Source organism: Triplophysa rosa, linkage group LG9 (genome assembly GCF_024868665.1).
Source record: "Triplophysa rosa linkage group LG9, Trosa_1v2, whole genome shotgun sequence".
Lineage (NCBI taxonomy): Eukaryota > Metazoa > Chordata > Actinopteri > Cypriniformes > Nemacheilidae > Triplophysa > Triplophysa rosa.
Genome location: NC_079898.1, coordinates 4,641,260 through 4,657,841, shown reverse-complemented (window position 1 = coordinate 4,657,841; position 16,582 = coordinate 4,641,260). Strand labels below are relative to the sequence as shown.

Sequence of the window (16,582 nt, the reverse complement as noted above, 5' to 3'; positions counted from 1 at the left end):
CACGGATTCGGGCAGTGGTTAGGACCTTGACTCCCTTCTCTTGGCACCGTTCACTTATTTTCCTGTGACGTGACTGCTTAAGCGCGTTGTGATACTTCACAGCTGGTATTAATAAAAAATAAAAAAAATCTATATCCTATTAATCAATCGTGTTTCTTTTAAATAAACAACTAATTCTCGATATAGTCTTGATTGTTTTTGTCCATCACCTAACAAATGCTGGATTGACAAATCATTTATTTCCAAATTTCTTAAAGCTTGACTTAGTTGGAAACGTTCTCTTTCATAAGCCTCACATTTTATCAGTACATGTTCTACATTTTCTGTTAACCCACATTTGTCACAATTTCCATTCTCATGTTTTCCTATTCTATATAAGCATAGATTTAATAAACAATGTCCAATACGCATTCTTGTTATTAATACGTCCTCTTTCCTGTTTCCAAATCTTCTTCTCTCTGAACCAACTTTCTCTTGTGTGCCATATACAGTAAATGTCTACCTTTTTTCCCTTCTTCCCATTCCTTCTGCCATATTTCTTGTACTTCTTTCGCTATTATCACTTTTATTTCTGTTTTACTTAATGTCACTTCAATGTCTATTTGAGAATGATTTAAAACCTGTTTAGCCAGATGATCAGCCTCCTCATTTCCTTTCACACCCATATGTGATGGTACCCACACAAAATTTACTATAAGTCCATACTGTTTTATTCTAAAAAGACTTTGCATTACTTCATTTATCATATCTTGTCTTGCTAATGATTTTCCACTTGACAAACTATTTATTGCTGAAAGAGAATCTGTGCATATTACTGTCTTTATTGGTTGTGTTTCTTCTATCCACTGAAGTGTCAATACTATTGCTATTCTGCAGTAAATACAGAAATATGATCTGAAGTTCTTTTTGACATTTTCTTTTTGAATAGAGGAATATATACTGCTACAGCAGTTTTCCCAGATTCTGGATCCTTTGAACCATCTGTGTATAATTGCACTGCACTATAATAAGTAAGATCTAAATATTTCTGTACAAATGATCTTTCTAAAACACTTGTTTCATTGTTATGTTTTTCTTTATGCAATTGGATATCAATCACAGGCATTGGGAAGAGCCAAGGAGGAATGGTTGACCTCGCCACTGTAGGGGCAATATGTTTGTCACTTAATCCCATTTTCTGTGCTTCCTCATTGGCCTTCCAAAGCTTGACAACTTTTTATACTATATATTCCCAACAGTCCTTCAACACCATTTTAACTTGATGACTATCCGAACGTCCCTTTATACTTATCCAGTACCTTATCCTTAACTTAAGCCTACAGATTTCTTGAGGCATCTCTCCCATCTCTACATTAACTGCTGATAATGGTGATGATCTAAAAGCTCTGCAACAAATTTTCATTGCTTGTGATTGTTTTTGCTACAGAAAAACGGAAACTCCATTCATTTGCCCAATTCTCTACATTATTAACAGCAGTCTGCATACACCTTTCCACATTACGCCCTCTTTTCCACAACGCACCATCATCTGCATACAACGATCTTCCTATCCCACTATCGACCATTGTAAAAATAAACAGAATTGGACTGCTAATGCTACCCTGTGGTGTTCCATTCTCTATTGTATGTATCTGAGAAGATGCAGTACCCACTCTTACTTGTATAGTTCTATTGAACAAGAAATTCCTGATCCAATTATATATTCTTCCTTTGATTTCCATTCTATCTAACTTAATTAAAAGTCCCTCTTTCCACATCATATCATATGCCTTTTCGACATCAAAAAATACCCCAACTAAAACTTCCTTATTTACCTGAGCCTTTCTTATTTCGGATTCCAGGCATAGTATAGAGTCCATAGTTTACGTCCTTTCCTAAATCCACTTTGGAATGGTGATAAGAATTCTTTCTTCTCAATGACATATACCAGTATACTCATAACCATACGCTCCATCAGTTTGCACAAAGAAGTTAAAGCTGTGGGTCTGTAGTTATTTGGCTGCATATGGTCCTTGCCTGGTTTAGCAATTGGCATTATGATCCCATGCTTCCAGTAAGCTGGTCACTTCCCTAACTCCAAAACCTTATTAAAAAGGCTCAAGATTAGATCTAACGATGTTTCTGATAAATGTTATATCATCTAATAACAGATGTCATCTCTACCTGGGGAAGTTTGTTTAACCCCTTCAAGTGCCTTTTTCAATTCATACAGGGTGAATTCTGAATCCAACATACATCCAGATGGTCCTTTATCCTTCAATAAGTGAGGATATTTACTTAATATCTGTTCCCTATCCTTCCATGCGTCCTCCTCTGATAGATTTGAGTTACTGTGTACTTTAACAAAATTTTCTGCCAACACCTCTGCTTTTCCACTTTCAGTTAAAATGTGTCTATTATTATGTATTAAAACAGGTATGTTGCGATCTCTTTGTATCCCCCCCATCTTTCTTATCATACTCCATATTTCATTTATTTCAATGTCTTCACCAATTCTCTTACAAAATTCTCTCCAGTAATTTATTTTAGAAATTACTCTTCTCACTATAGCCTGTGCCCTTTTATAGTAAACTAAATCATTAAAGTTAAGTGACCTCTTACCCTCTTAAGGCCTTTATTTCTCCTTATAATTGCCTCATTACATTCCTCATTCCACCATGGTACAGCTTTCCTCCTGCTTCCTGCCTTCTTCTTACCTATTACTTCTACAGTTGAACTATGTAGAACCTGACATATTTTATTATTAAAAACATCAACATCCATCATAACATTACTTATTTCCTTCATTTTGCTTTCACATAACTCCTTACTTATCCCAATCAGCTGATTTAAACCTCCACCTTGGCATTCTTTCCCCCACATTTTGAACTATATCTACTCCCACTTTGCTGCAAATAGGAAAATGGTCACTACCTATTGTACTATGATCTAATACTTTCCATTCACACTTTCCAGTTAAGCTTTCCGAAACTATTGTTAAATCTAACACTGAATGTCTTCCCTTTGATAAATCAATTCTAGTATAACTGCCATCATTGATACAAAATAATCCTCCCCAATCTAGCATGTCTTCAATGATCTCTCCATTTTTATCTGTTTTTGCGCTTCCCCATAACGAACTGTAAGCATTAAAATCACCATACCACTTTTTGCTTCCTATCCCCTCCAATACTTTCTAGAGTATCCTTATTTAACCTTTCACATGGATTGTAAAAGTTCATTATTCTAATACAACGTGAACCTTCCCATATTTCCACCACCACAACTTCTACTTCCCTAACATCCTCAACTGCTTCAAACATTCCTTGTTTAATAAAGGTTGCTACCCTACCACCATTTCCTAGATGTCTATCTCTCTGAATTGCTACATAACCATGAATTATAAAATTAACTTGTGGTTTAAGCCAAGTTTCCTGTATACATTATATCTGGACCATTCTCTTGATTTGCTTTTGCTATATATTTCTTAAACTCTTGTCCATTGGCAATTAAGCTTCTTGCATTGCACTGCAAGATTGTTACTTACCATTAAGAACCACCACATGTTGACTGACTATTTGCTATTTGACTGTTTGTTGTTTGCATCTTGAGCCTTTCATGTATCATATCAACATTAACATTCTCAAAATCCAGGTACTTTTCAGCAGCTCTAATAATGATTCTAATTCTTTCAGTCCTGCTTTCGGTTTGAGCAGAGCAATTCACTACTTAAGCAATAAATGCTAGGAATGAAACTTTGTCATCCATTACTCCATTTTTACCTTTACTTTGCTCATTCCTAATTGTTTCGGTTGTTCGGTTGCATTCCTGGTTTCAATTACTTTAGGTATCTTATCTACTTTCTTCAAAGCCTCAGCATATGTTATTCCTTTCTCCATTCTGACATTTTGAACCTTCACCACATTTTTCCGTACATGACACCCTCCATAACCTGCACTGTGATCACGTTGCTCCTCCCTGCTCTGCTGTGTTTTGATGTCCTGCCATCACGTTACTCAGCGGCGCCAAGCGCAAGCAAGCAGACACGGCTGACTCAGAGAATGACAGCTATCATGGCGAAAAAGAAGAGGAGCATCGTGTGGAGTTATTTCATTTCACTGCCGTGAATAAAAACACTGCGATGTATGCAATAAAGCAATTCGCTTCTGTGACAACACCACTAATTTATTTAAACACATCAAAACACACGAGAAAGAGTACACTGAGCTGCAAATGATAAACGAAGAGAGGAGACCCATCCTTCAGACAGACCCTTATCTCAAATCTGAAAAATTAAAATGGCTGAATATTCCTTTTGTGTTAACTGTGAAAAGGACACTATAGGCTGTTATTTTACCTATAGGTGATTCCCTAAAAGCTATGGGATAGGGAGAAATTGTTTTGTTATATAATGTTTTATTGTTCTGTTAATCTGTTATTATTATTTTCCAGTAATAATATGGTGCAAAGTTCATGTTTGCAAATTCAGTTTATTACATTAAAAAATTAATTTATTTGGTTTAAAATATGTCCTGTGTTTATACATGCAAATTATTAATCACAGGCACATTAAGAGCACAAAAACATTTTAGTGGCCATGTAAATGTATTCAGATTTTGCATATAAATGATGCATTCATCTGATAAATCAAGACACTTCATATACAGGAAAGTAAATGTAAGTTCATGTATATTTGCACTATGTTAGCACCATATGTACACTTTCTTCTGCACTAAGCTCCTGTCGCCAAGTCAGATTCCTTGTGTGTGTAAACATACTTGGTAATAAAGCTCCTTCTGAAGTGAATGCTTCTAAAAGTAAAAAGTATTGGTATCGGTATTAGGGATGTAACGATTCACCGTGAGCCGGTTGAAAATCGGTTATAATGAGTGACGATTCAATTCGGTTGAGGCTTGAACTGAATCGTAATACATTTTTTGAACAGCAGGGGCCGCTATTTTCACTGCAAACCTAAACGTGGATGCTGATATTTCTTAAATGCAAAAAAATCCAAGATAAGCACAGACAGTATTCGTTTGTTTATATTAAAGAGACTTTTTCTATTTTTAATTTGTTATAAAATCGCAGTTTACTTTTGTTATTTGAAATAAAACATTATTTTATTATGCAAAGAAACGTGAAGCATTTAAGAAATAATGCAAGGGAAGTTGTTCATTTCTAATTTGTTTCAACTCATTTTTTTTAAATAAATCGTGAGTAAATCGTGAATAAATCGCATCGTGAGATCAGAATCGTGAATCGCATCGCATCGTGAGCTGAGTGAATCGTTACATCCCTAATCGGTATCAATCGGTATCAATCGGCAATACTGGCCTTGCATTTACTTGGTATCGGATCGTTTCCAGATTTTACAGTATCGCCCATCATTAAAGGGAACATAGGGAGCATCGATGCTCCCTGATTTTTGCGGAGCATTTTGGGAGTTTTTTTCGGGAACTAACGTTTCAGTGCACTGGAAGGATTTTGCGAATGAGACAGCCTTTAAAATGGCTGACTCCCTGTAAATATGTACAATAGATATATGTGATATGGTACAGCAACACATGGCATAGACAATGCACATTAAAAGTGATCAAATTCAACGCTGTGTAATTGAGGAAATGACATTTGATTCATGAGATGAAATGCCTCTTAGTACAGAAACGTGACAAATATTCTGGACAGCTCGGAAAGCCCAGTGCGAGACAAAAAAATGTCTGGGAAGGACATCGTCCCACTGGGATCCACTTTGGTTTGGACTGTGTAGGACTTCAGCTCAGTTTTTCCAGTTAGCACTGAAGTGTGAATGACAGCGATTCTCGCTTCCTCGTGGTAGGGGGCGCCCCTGTCCTTGCCTATGATGACATCGTGACTCTGGCCAGGCTTCCAGGTGACTGTGAGCGTCTCGAGGCGCTGTACTGTGAAGAAGTCAATCGCTATTGGCTGGTCAGTAGCAGGCCTACACTGGACCAATGACAAGTGCCTGATCTCCGAGTTGTTCAAAAGAAGGGCCACATTAAGCGGTGACGTGTACCACACTGTAAGCCGTTTCTTTTGCACTGGGCTGGGGCTCTCTCCTCTCAGCAGCACAGACGTTTGGTCCTTGCAGTTGCTACATTCACTGGAGTTCATTTTCTCACAGAAGGCCAATTCCTGTGCACATGTGCACATGTAGACACTGCGCTCGGTGACGTACGCCACCTTGAATTCAGAGCGCAGGAAGACAGGCACAGTGAACCACAGTATGCAGTGGAAAACTGCAAAAGCCATCTGACTACACAGAATCATCTCTGAAAGTGATTCCTTTGAGACCTGCGTATACGAGAACAAAAGTCAATTCAACGATAGTTTAACCAAACAACAGTGGCTCGTTCCAAAACCCAGTTGTACAGCCAACATAACTAAATGTCTTATATATAAATGTGAAAAAACTCATACGTGAGAGTTTTGGAAAGATCTACAAAGGCAGCGAATAGCAATCTGAACACGTGGATTATTTTAACATAGAGATGGCATTAGTATGCTGACTCTCTCTACGCATAACAATATAGCTCATACAAACATTGTGTAACAAAAGACTTCAAGAATTCAAATTTCCATGAAAAGGTATTGAAATAATTATGAATAATTCTGATTGACGCCATGTATTGCTGTAATTACAAAATGTTTGCTGTCACTCACAACAGTCAAACATGAGAGGTCTGAACGTTCCAAACATTCTGAATTTAACACTTGCTCCTATGAATTCCACATTATTTAAATAGCCTGACAGTTAAGAATTATTTATAATTATTAAAACAATCATTATTTGCATTTCTTTCTTTCTTTTTAAACAACATTTGTTTAGCAGATTTGCAAAGATCCAAAGCAAATACTGTAGATACTTTTTTCACTGAGCCTGATGCAGTGCATTCTGGGATTGCCTCCTCCACAAATGACGTGATGCTGCCTTAAAATCTGACGGAAGAAAGTATCACACTATATTTTGGAACAGCTCAGGGAGTGTGAATATGGTTACTTAAAACATAACAGAAAAAGTTTCAACCCACCAGGATGTTTCAGTGAAGCATGAAAAGGAGTTATTCAGCCAATGCTGTTCGTTCCCATGTTGCTTGAGCTGTTGTCTCAGCCAGCTGAAGGGAGCAACATTGTACATGGATACAGGTTTAGCACAGTCTGTCAGGTCACATCTCCAACATGCGATAATCTGAGATTTGAATTCCAATTTTTTTTTTTAAGTTGAATTTAAATTCTAAAAAAATGAATAAAGGTACTGTGAAGAAGTAATGTTTAAGATTCTGCACTTTTTCTTGTACGAAAGGTCAGATTTCTTGACACAAGATGCTTTTTGGAAGAATCCCAATTCATGCTGGGAAAACATAGATCATCAGCTTTTGCGCAAGTTACAAGAGTTCCTCCTGCCGTTGACACAAAGAGCAGACACCAAATACTAATAAAGTCCTCATTTGAATCAACTTTTTATTGAAATTGCTTTGTTGATGATATCATTTGCATTTAAAATCTAGAATTTGTTTCACTACCCCACCCACTGTATATTTCTCTTTAAGCAGCATAGCTAAACACACTCTGTCTCTTTATCTGTATATTCAAACACTTTTGCAGATGTATGTCATAAAGAAGAAAGTTTTACCTTGTTACTGCCTTTCCTTTCCTTACTTCAAACCTGACGATTTTATAAACTAGACACTCATGAAGTCCTTAGCACCAGTCCAGCTGCAATGCTGTTTGCTGTCTTCTTCTTCCAGAGTCAAAAACTATGCTTGAGTTTCTTATTATGCAACAAAACTGGCCGGAGGTGACGTGCCATTAGCAACCACTGTTTATCCTGCCAGGTCCAGAAAGCATGCATCTGTACTCCATTTTCTCCCCTGACTAACACCAGGGTGTGTCCACACTTCATCAGCATGTCAGAGCCAGTTCAATATCGCCTTTCTATCTCACCTTCTCCCCCCAAGCAAACAGTACATTCTACATGTTATATAACACCAGACATAGACATACAGGTATATAGATTTTTCATTTCCATTTATTGTAGCATTATTCTGTTACATATTGTTTTTATAGCGGTTGAATGAATAAATGTGCATGTTAGAAGTTATAAAGATTTTGTCCGAGGATGCCAAGTCTGTAATCTTAGTCAAAGAACAACAAAGAAAGCATTCCTGGCAGCTTTGCCTGTGCTGATTCACTGTTTCCTGTACTCAATATAAAAAAATGTCCAAAGCTTACACCTTAGGCTAAAGCTTTTTACTCTTTCTTTGGTAGCTGGAAGCTTGACTTTAGAAAAGCACTATCCACATGGCAAACACTAAAAACACTAAGATCACAGACACCCTGACTACTGTATCAGTTTTAAAACGAACTGCTGAAGTCTACACATATACTAGAAGTGTCAAATTAAATACCTGCCATGGTCTTGCCATGAAGTAGTCACGCACATGTCCTCTTTGGTTAGTTAAACTTGTCTGAGCTGAAAATCACAGTCTGTTTGTTCGTGAACGTGGAGTTTGACTCACTGCAGACGTTGCCAAAGCCACAAAGGCTTTTCTCAGCATCTCGCTATGCGTGACCAGCGAGAGGAACTGTTCACTCACTACATCTGGAAACAACGAGATGCGGTCTATAAAACTATGATGTAAGTGCAGATGACTCAAAGCTCAGACCGTTAAAGTTCACGTGCATTTTAATTCCGAATAGCCGTGATATTAAATGCGCCTTGAGAAAAGAATGTGTGTGCAATATAGAGGTTTAAAGGGATAGTTCACCAAAAAATTAAAATATTGTCATCATTTACTCACCCTCTTGTCATTTCGAACCTGTATGATATTCCTTCTTCCGCAGAACACAAAAGAAGATATTTTGAAGAATGTTGTTGACCAAACAGCGATGGCAGCCATTGACTTGCATTGGTTTTGTATCCATACAGTAGAAGTTGAATGGGTGCCACCGCTGTTCAGTTATCAGCATTCTTCAACATATGTTCTTTTGTGTTCTGCGGAAGAAGGAATATCACACAGGTTCGAAATGACAAGCTTTAGAATAAGCATTAGAAGTTATGTGATGTGAACAGACCCCCCCCCCATAACCTCACTCAACCGAGTTCATTAGGTATCCCCAGCTAAAACTACTGTCCTGCTATAGAGTAATTCATAAAAGATGTTCAGTTTGTGTTGAAACTGTGTGGTTTTTGTGTAGGCTAGTCATTTGCACTATTACATTACATCAGTTTTAGCTAAATTAACCAAGTAAACTGCCAAATGATTGTAGTCATGTGCCTATGTCTATGTAGGCAATAATTTCCATTATGCAGATTTTTTTGCATTAGGCTACTGTTTTTAGGTAACATGCCAGAGCCTGTACCTCACGGAGGGAACATAATAATGTTGCAGTGTTCCCCAGAGAGCATGGCCTCTTTTCCGACATCTCGTGATATGTCATATTATTAATAAACATTTGATGAATATGAAACATGTACAGTGAAGCCATTGTAAATGATAACTGATCGATCGCGAGATTCGTGAAGAGCTCTAGGCACGCTGCCGCGCTCACACAGTGCGCCTGCGCGCGCAGAAATCCGTGCAAAATCACCCAAAAATGATAAAAACTGTAATTAGAGTCGTTATTTCGTTTTGGTTTATTTATTTATTGGATTTCCCGTTTCAAGCTGAAATAAGAAGAAAAAACATCGTTTTTTTTTTGTGCATACAGAAAAACGGAAAAACGAAATATCGACTGTTTTTTTTCTTTTTCCGTTTGTTATATTGAATGGAATAATCAAATGATCAGATGATACACGGACCATTAACATATCCAAGGCTGTAATAATAAAATCTGCTTTACATTTGATATGAAAAAAAAATTCGAATTATTATTTTTGTTTCATAAAAAGAACAAGTGGCACCATGTAAAAAATTCAAAAAAGTAATTTTTTGGGACATGGAGATTTCTGTCCATGTTTTACCGAAGTGTGAGGTTTTTTAAATTAGTGGCTTATTATTGTTGCATTCAGAGGTGGGTAGAGTAGCCAAAATCTTTACTCAAGTAAAAGTACAAGTAACTTGAGAAATTGTTACTCAAGTAAAAGTAAAAGTCACTATTTTAAAATGTACTTGAGTAAAAGTAAAAAAGTATGCAATGAAAAAACTACTCAAGTAGCTAGTTACTTAGTTACTTTGTATCTGATTATATAGGCCTACATTCAATTAATATTAACGCCAATATTTTAATATTACATTTTAATCAATATTTTTAATTATTATAAGCAGATATCTTTGCAATATACTAGAGAGACTAAAGAATAGACAAACACAGAAGAGACAAGCATTTCTGTAAATTTCATCTAGTCCTGATGTCAATGTAGTTTACACAACTTATTTAGAATAATATACCATGTCAAACTAAATCATTAACTAAACTCAGAGCATTTCCTAAGATGATCTAGAACATCTGCAGTGCTCTCTTACATGAAATACGCCTAGGCCTACACATTTTTGAACAAATTTCATGTGTTCTTTTGTTGTGTCACGTGTGTGTTGTGAAACGCTCTTTCTTGTAAACAAACAGTAAACAGTGAACCACACGCCCATCAACAAGTTTTCTTCCTTCTGTTCTTCAAATGTATATTTCTGCAAGCCCACGTCTCTGTGTCTGACAGGTAACGCGCATGTTGCTGTGTCTGACGAACAGGTCGCGCGGGTGCGCGCAAATGGCGGGCATTTATCATTGCTGGCAAACAATATGACACATTTGCAGTTTTGATTGTATAGATATAGATTAATATCCACTTCATCCAACGCTCTTTGTGTTCTTAAATTTCGCGCTACGAGGAGTGAGTAATCCTGCTTCAGATGATTCAGATCGTGCTGCGAACTGAACATATCATTTGAACTGATTTATTAGCCTATTCAAATGGTTTTGCCCATTGTTCAATTAATGCTTTCAAAAGAATCGACTGAAAAGAATCGATCACTCGGGAATCCCCGTAAAAAGAGACGACAACCTTGAAATAAACAACGCGTTTTAAAAAGCATATTTTAAAATGAAGGAACGAAGGAACGTCAAGCAATGTAAGTTATGTAACTAAGTAAAAGTACAAATTTTCTATTAGAAATTTACTCAAGTAAGAGTAAAAGTACACACTTTTACTTAAAAAGTACATATTTTCCAAAATGTTACTCAAGTATGTAACGAAGTAAATGTAGCGCGTTACTACCCACCTCTGGTTGCATTCAAGACACATCGGATTTGTGATATTTCCACAAGGGATATTTATTTCCCATAAGTAAGTTGCATGTGACAGCAACTTGTAAATGTATAAAAGACAGGCCCATGAAGGTCTGGCTACTGGAGACTAGTACTAGTATGGCAAGCCATTTTGTCATTTAATCCTTGACGTTTACTAGTATCTATTTTTAGGCTACTAGTACTTATTGTTTAGTTACTAGTAGCTATTCCATTAGATACTAGTACTTATTCATTAGACACTAGTACCTGAAAATTAGATACTAGTGCTTATTTATTAGATACTAGTACTTATTCATTAGATACTAGTACTTAATCATTAGATACTAGTACTTATTCATTAGATACTAGTACCTAAAATTAGATACTAGTGCTTATTTATTAGATACTAGTACTTATTCAATAGATACTAGTACTTAATCATTAGATACTAGTACTTATTCATTTGATACTAGTAACTTTTTAGATCAAAGATATCCTGAGCTTAATAGGCACTATTAGTTTTGTATTGTAAGTGTATGCTCAGTATGCAAATACCATGATGAATATTAATGAAGCAATGTAATACAACAGGAAATCAGAAAGTAAAATACAAATTAAAAGTTCATAAAACAAAGAACATATGGCTGATAGACATTATGATGTTGAGCCAGCATCGTGATTCCAACAGATATTTCACTTTTTTCATGTGACGCTCACTGCTCTGTGCTGCAGTCTGCAAGTCACGTTGTAAACACATACAAACAAAGCTAACTGCATAAAACTTCCACTGTACAGATCAGACTAGCCTGACTTTATAACTGTAAAAAGAAGACCCGTGTCGGCACAGCCTAGTGTATAAAGAAGACACGTGTGTCTGCGCAGCTCGCGTTATATAAAGACGCGTCTCACTTTATAACTCTTATATTGAATATAACTTCAGAATAACTGTGGAGCTTGCGCTGTATAAAGAGGAAGTGCAGTTTGCGCAGACCTGCCTGACTTTCTAACTGTATGAAGACGCATGTCTGCGCAGCTCGCATTGTATAAAGAAGACGCGCCTCACTTTATAACTCTTTTATAGAATATAACATCAGAATAAGAAAACAATCTAGCCTCACAACTGTGAAGCTCGCGCTGTGTAAGAAGCTGTTTCTCTGCACAGCTCGTGTCAGACGCGCCTCACTTTATAACGCCCAACCCTAAAAGAACATGAAAATGTGACAACAATGTGGTTCAGACTTTTACTATGAGGACCCCACAATGTATAAAAACCTGAACATGCGCATACACACGTACACACACACACACACAAACTACCATGTCTCATACACGTTTTTAATAAAAGGTAATTATTGTATTAATATGAGCTTTTTAACTGATAATAAAATTTTATTTCTGAAACGAAAATACATTTTTTTGTAATTAATTTTGAGATTACAAAATTTGAATCCTTTTTATATCATTTTTTATGAATAAATATACATTTCTACTTCAATTTGAGGCAGTAATAATTGCTCAATAGGCCCCTATACTATTTATTCAAACATGTATTAAATAATGAAGACTTAAGGCAAAATACAAAAATTGAATATTTAGCCAAATCTAATGAGATACAGACATCCGTGCTAAAATAAATCAGAGACGTTATAGAAATTCTACTGGATTTAATGGTTACAATGAGAATTTTATTGATTGTGATGGAAATTATAATGGTCTTTGTGGGTCTCTATTAGAGATGGAACAATTATCGGTTTAATGGTTAACCACATTGGAAATTTCCAAAGTTAATATTACCATGTCATTTTTAAATGATTAAACCATACCAGATTACATTTTGAAACCAGATCCATGTGGAAAGTCATTGGCCCGGTCAGAAACAAATACACCACCCTTAAGACCACCACACCGAAGGGGCCACTAAAGGACAACCTACCTCACTTGACAAGATGGTGACAGTTTGTTGTGCTCTTTGTAATATTTGGCTATCCGCTGTCCCCACACAATAGACAGACAGTACTTGCTTACCACAATGTAACATGGATGAATGTTCCATCTTACAGTAATAATTTATTAGTCATATTTATGACTTTTTCATGTTTGATTCCTATGATTTGTTTAAATACTACTCTGAACTACAATGCAGAACCAATTATTATATATACAGTTGTTTTCTGTGCAATCTATGTTATTTTAATATGTATGTTTCAGTGTTGTCAGTTGAATTTGTACACAAATACATAACCATAAGGATAAAAAACGTAGGTTCTAAGTACTCTGAATTTATTTCTGAATTTTGTTTATTTTTTCATTTTCTGAATTTGTACTACAGACAAAGTTAATGCTTCGTTTTTACTTAAACATCATCTTTAACATACAGTACATGTATAAGAGACATTTGGCAGATTTGTCATCTCAGTAAAATGGGTCACAAAGTAAGTTGCAAACACAGTAAGAAATTAGTTTTGGCAGCTATTGTTTGACATGTGACATTGTTTTTTTTTGTATCATCAAATGGGATGCGCTGTATAAATAGTTCTTGACAATCACAGTATGTTACCTCTGCTACACACATTTGGGCTTGCACTTGATGCATGTAACTGTGATTAAGCTTTAGGCTCATTACACCTTCCTCAATGACAGAACCTTGAGTCTTCGTCAGACAGAACCTTGAGTCTTTTACACATTCATGTAGGGTGCGGTCTTTTGCACTGAAAGGACACTTCATCTATAACACCATCACCACACCATCTGGTGATCCACCGATCCATGGCACCTCTGGGTTACTTATCAGTCCAGATGCTGCAACGTGGAGGTCTGCTTGGAGGTCCTGCATCGCCCTCAGGTATGATTCTCTGGCAGTGTCCTCATTTTTTAGACCCCATCTGATTAAAACAACACAAAATATATTTTGGAGTACAATTCCTAGCTTTAAATCAGTCCTATACTTATATTAGGCATATTAAAAGTAATTTAACTATTAAAATAGCTATAATTATCACAAATACCTGCTCTGGTGTGAGATGCAGCTTCTCAAAGGTCTCGGCACCCTCCTCCAGCAGTACGGGCAAATCCATTTCAAGCCTGGGGCTTGCATAAAGAGTGGTCAGAGGTGTTGGCAGATCCAGTAGTACAGTCTTGTGCATGTATCTGATGGAATGGCCTTCGATGACTGACAGGATTGCACTTTTTTTGGGCTCTGCTTCTTGGCCTTCACTTTGGAGCTGTTTACAACAGACCGTAAACTCATCAGCAGATGTGCAGTTTTATGTGCTGCTAATTGTCTTGAGTTGCAACAATGTCCCATCGCCACTGTCCGTTCCTCCAGCTCCACTATCCATGGACATGTTGCTTTTGTGTTCAGAGCCTAGGAATGATTGACCTGTTAAGTGAAAAATGTAATATCTTGAATAATTGCTTTGTCTTGTTAAACATAATAGCTAATGAACCTGTTCAAATATCTAACGATATGACAATTTAACTTGTGGGCTTTTCTGTTGTTTTGATCATTAGAAAAGGCAAATGGCCATCATCAGCTGAGTTTGCATTCAATTGTCGATTATAAGAAAGTGAATTAACACGTTATTTGTATAGAATATACAGTATGGTTGAAGGAAACATGTTAATTTGCATTAAAATTCGCGTTTGTTGCAATTTCTTAACTCTATTATCCAAAACTGATCTCGCATACCCTCGAGAAATGTGCTGTTGCGCCCCTGGTTGAATATAAACCCAATCGATATGAAACGTCACACACCTGGTTCAAAAACAATTAAACACAACTAACATTAAGTCTAACGTTAGTTGGCTTCGATCTAGACTAGAGTAACAGTTACTAATGTTAGCTTCCCAGCATGTTAGCCCTTTAGCTGATAACTTGCTCACGTTAGCTAGCATGACAACAATAACACCCAAAATAACACGTTTGATAATCGTTGTTTATTCACTTACCTGTCCTGTTTTCACAAATAGATGTTTTGTCTCCAGATACCACATATTGTTGTGGTTCTCACACCCTGCAACGACGTATTGAGATGCATGCTTTCTCTCTCCGCTGTATGGCGATAGCGATAGAGATAGATTATGTACAAGATATTAATGTCCGGAAAGGTTTAGCCAGACGCGTCGCAGATTGTAAGGGACAAAACACAATTGGAGGTAGCCTAATACATAAGGCTCACAACTAATAATATATGTTTTTCCCAAATATCGAGTTATTTTAGTCTCGAAAGATGTGTTGTTAACCGCCATGTCAGACACAAATATGGCGACAAGCATGGCGGAAGTGCTGCTTCGATACCCAAGGATACGTTGCATTAGTATGTTAACTCTGATTGGATGACTGAGGGGGTGCTCATGTTTATGCAATATTGTGTTTGAATCAAGATATCTCCAAACCCATTCTTACTAGTTCCTTTTAAGGCGGAAGATATCTTCAAATGAATAGGTACTAGTAGTTATTCTGTTTTTGATATCAGTTACTCATTTCTGACTAGTACGTATTACAATAATGACTAGTATCTTTTTAATACTACTAGTACGTATTCAGTAAATGCTAGTACTTATTATTAAATACTGGATTTGTATTCAATGTATACTAGTACCTATTTAATAGGCACTAGTAGTAATTAATTAAGTACTAGTACTTATATATTAGACACTAGTGTCTTTTACGGTTGTTACTAGTAACATTTCTTATCTTACTGGTCACAATTGTTTTTTTACCTGTCATATGTAATGACTTGTCAGAATGGCCATTGTAGAGTTCAATCGCAAATCTTACTAGTAAAATAAAATATCTTACTAGTCACTATTGAAAAAGGTACTAGTATCTTGTGAATAGCTACTAGTATAAATCTAATAAGTACTAGTAGCTGGTAAACAGTATACGTTTCTCATAAATAAGTACTAGTATCTAATGAAAAAGTACTAGTATAAATATAATAAATCACTAGTATATATTTAATAGGTACTAATGTCCAATTAATAAATCTAGTATCTAAAAAATAAGCATTGTATCAATGTTTAGTCTAGTATCATTGAATAAGTACTAGTACCTAATAAATAAGTATCAGTACCTTATGAATAAATGCTAGTACCTAATAAGTAGGTACTAGTGACTATAGGAAGACACACTAGTCAGAACTGAATAGTTGATATCTAAATGACAGATCTCCATAGAAGTCAATGGCAAAAATCTGAAATGTGTTACTAGTAACAATGGAATAATTACTAGTCACTGATGTAATAAGTACTAGTATCAAATAAATAAGGACTAGTATCTATTTAATAAGTACTAGTATCTAATGATTAAATACTAGTATCTAATGAATAAGTACTAGTATCTAATGATTAAGTACTA

At 36.1% G+C, this 16,582-nt stretch overlaps 1 protein-coding gene and 1 long non-coding RNA gene across 5 annotated transcripts; both read right to left on the bottom strand.

Moving 5' to 3' along the window:
* Positions 1–4,091: 4,091 nt before the first annotated feature.
* Positions 4,092–8,571, bottom strand: si:ch73-52p7.1 (uncharacterized protein LOC100321084 homolog). 4 transcript variants are annotated; one of them, XM_057342150.1, is made up of 4 exons: positions 8,406–8,571; positions 7,029–7,112; positions 6,864–6,936; positions 4,092–6,291 (listed from the first exon to the last, which is right to left on the bottom strand). In XM_057342150.1, the coding sequence occupies exon 4, from the start codon at positions 6,265–6,267 to the stop codon at positions 5,632–5,634; it is 636 nt and encodes a 211-aa protein (XP_057198133.1). In that variant the 5' UTR covers positions 6,268–6,291; positions 6,864–6,936; positions 7,029–7,112; positions 8,406–8,571; the 3' UTR covers positions 4,092–5,631. The 4 variants fall into 4 exon arrangements, with proteins under 4 accessions (XP_057198133.1, XP_057198131.1, XP_057198134.1 ...); XM_057342148.1 differs by lacking the exon at positions 8,406–8,571 and adding an exon at positions 7,631–8,373; XM_057342151.1 differs by lacking the exon at positions 6,864–6,936.
* A 4,903-nt stretch (positions 8,572–13,474) lies between these two features.
* Positions 13,475–15,986, bottom strand: LOC130559382 (uncharacterized). The gene is made up of 3 exons (XR_008963561.1): positions 15,172–15,986; positions 14,229–14,602; positions 13,475–14,105 (listed from the first exon to the last, which is right to left on the bottom strand). It is a non-coding gene; the product is annotated as an uncharacterized LOC130559382 (long non-coding RNA).
* Between the last annotated feature and the right edge of the window lie 596 nt (positions 15,987–16,582).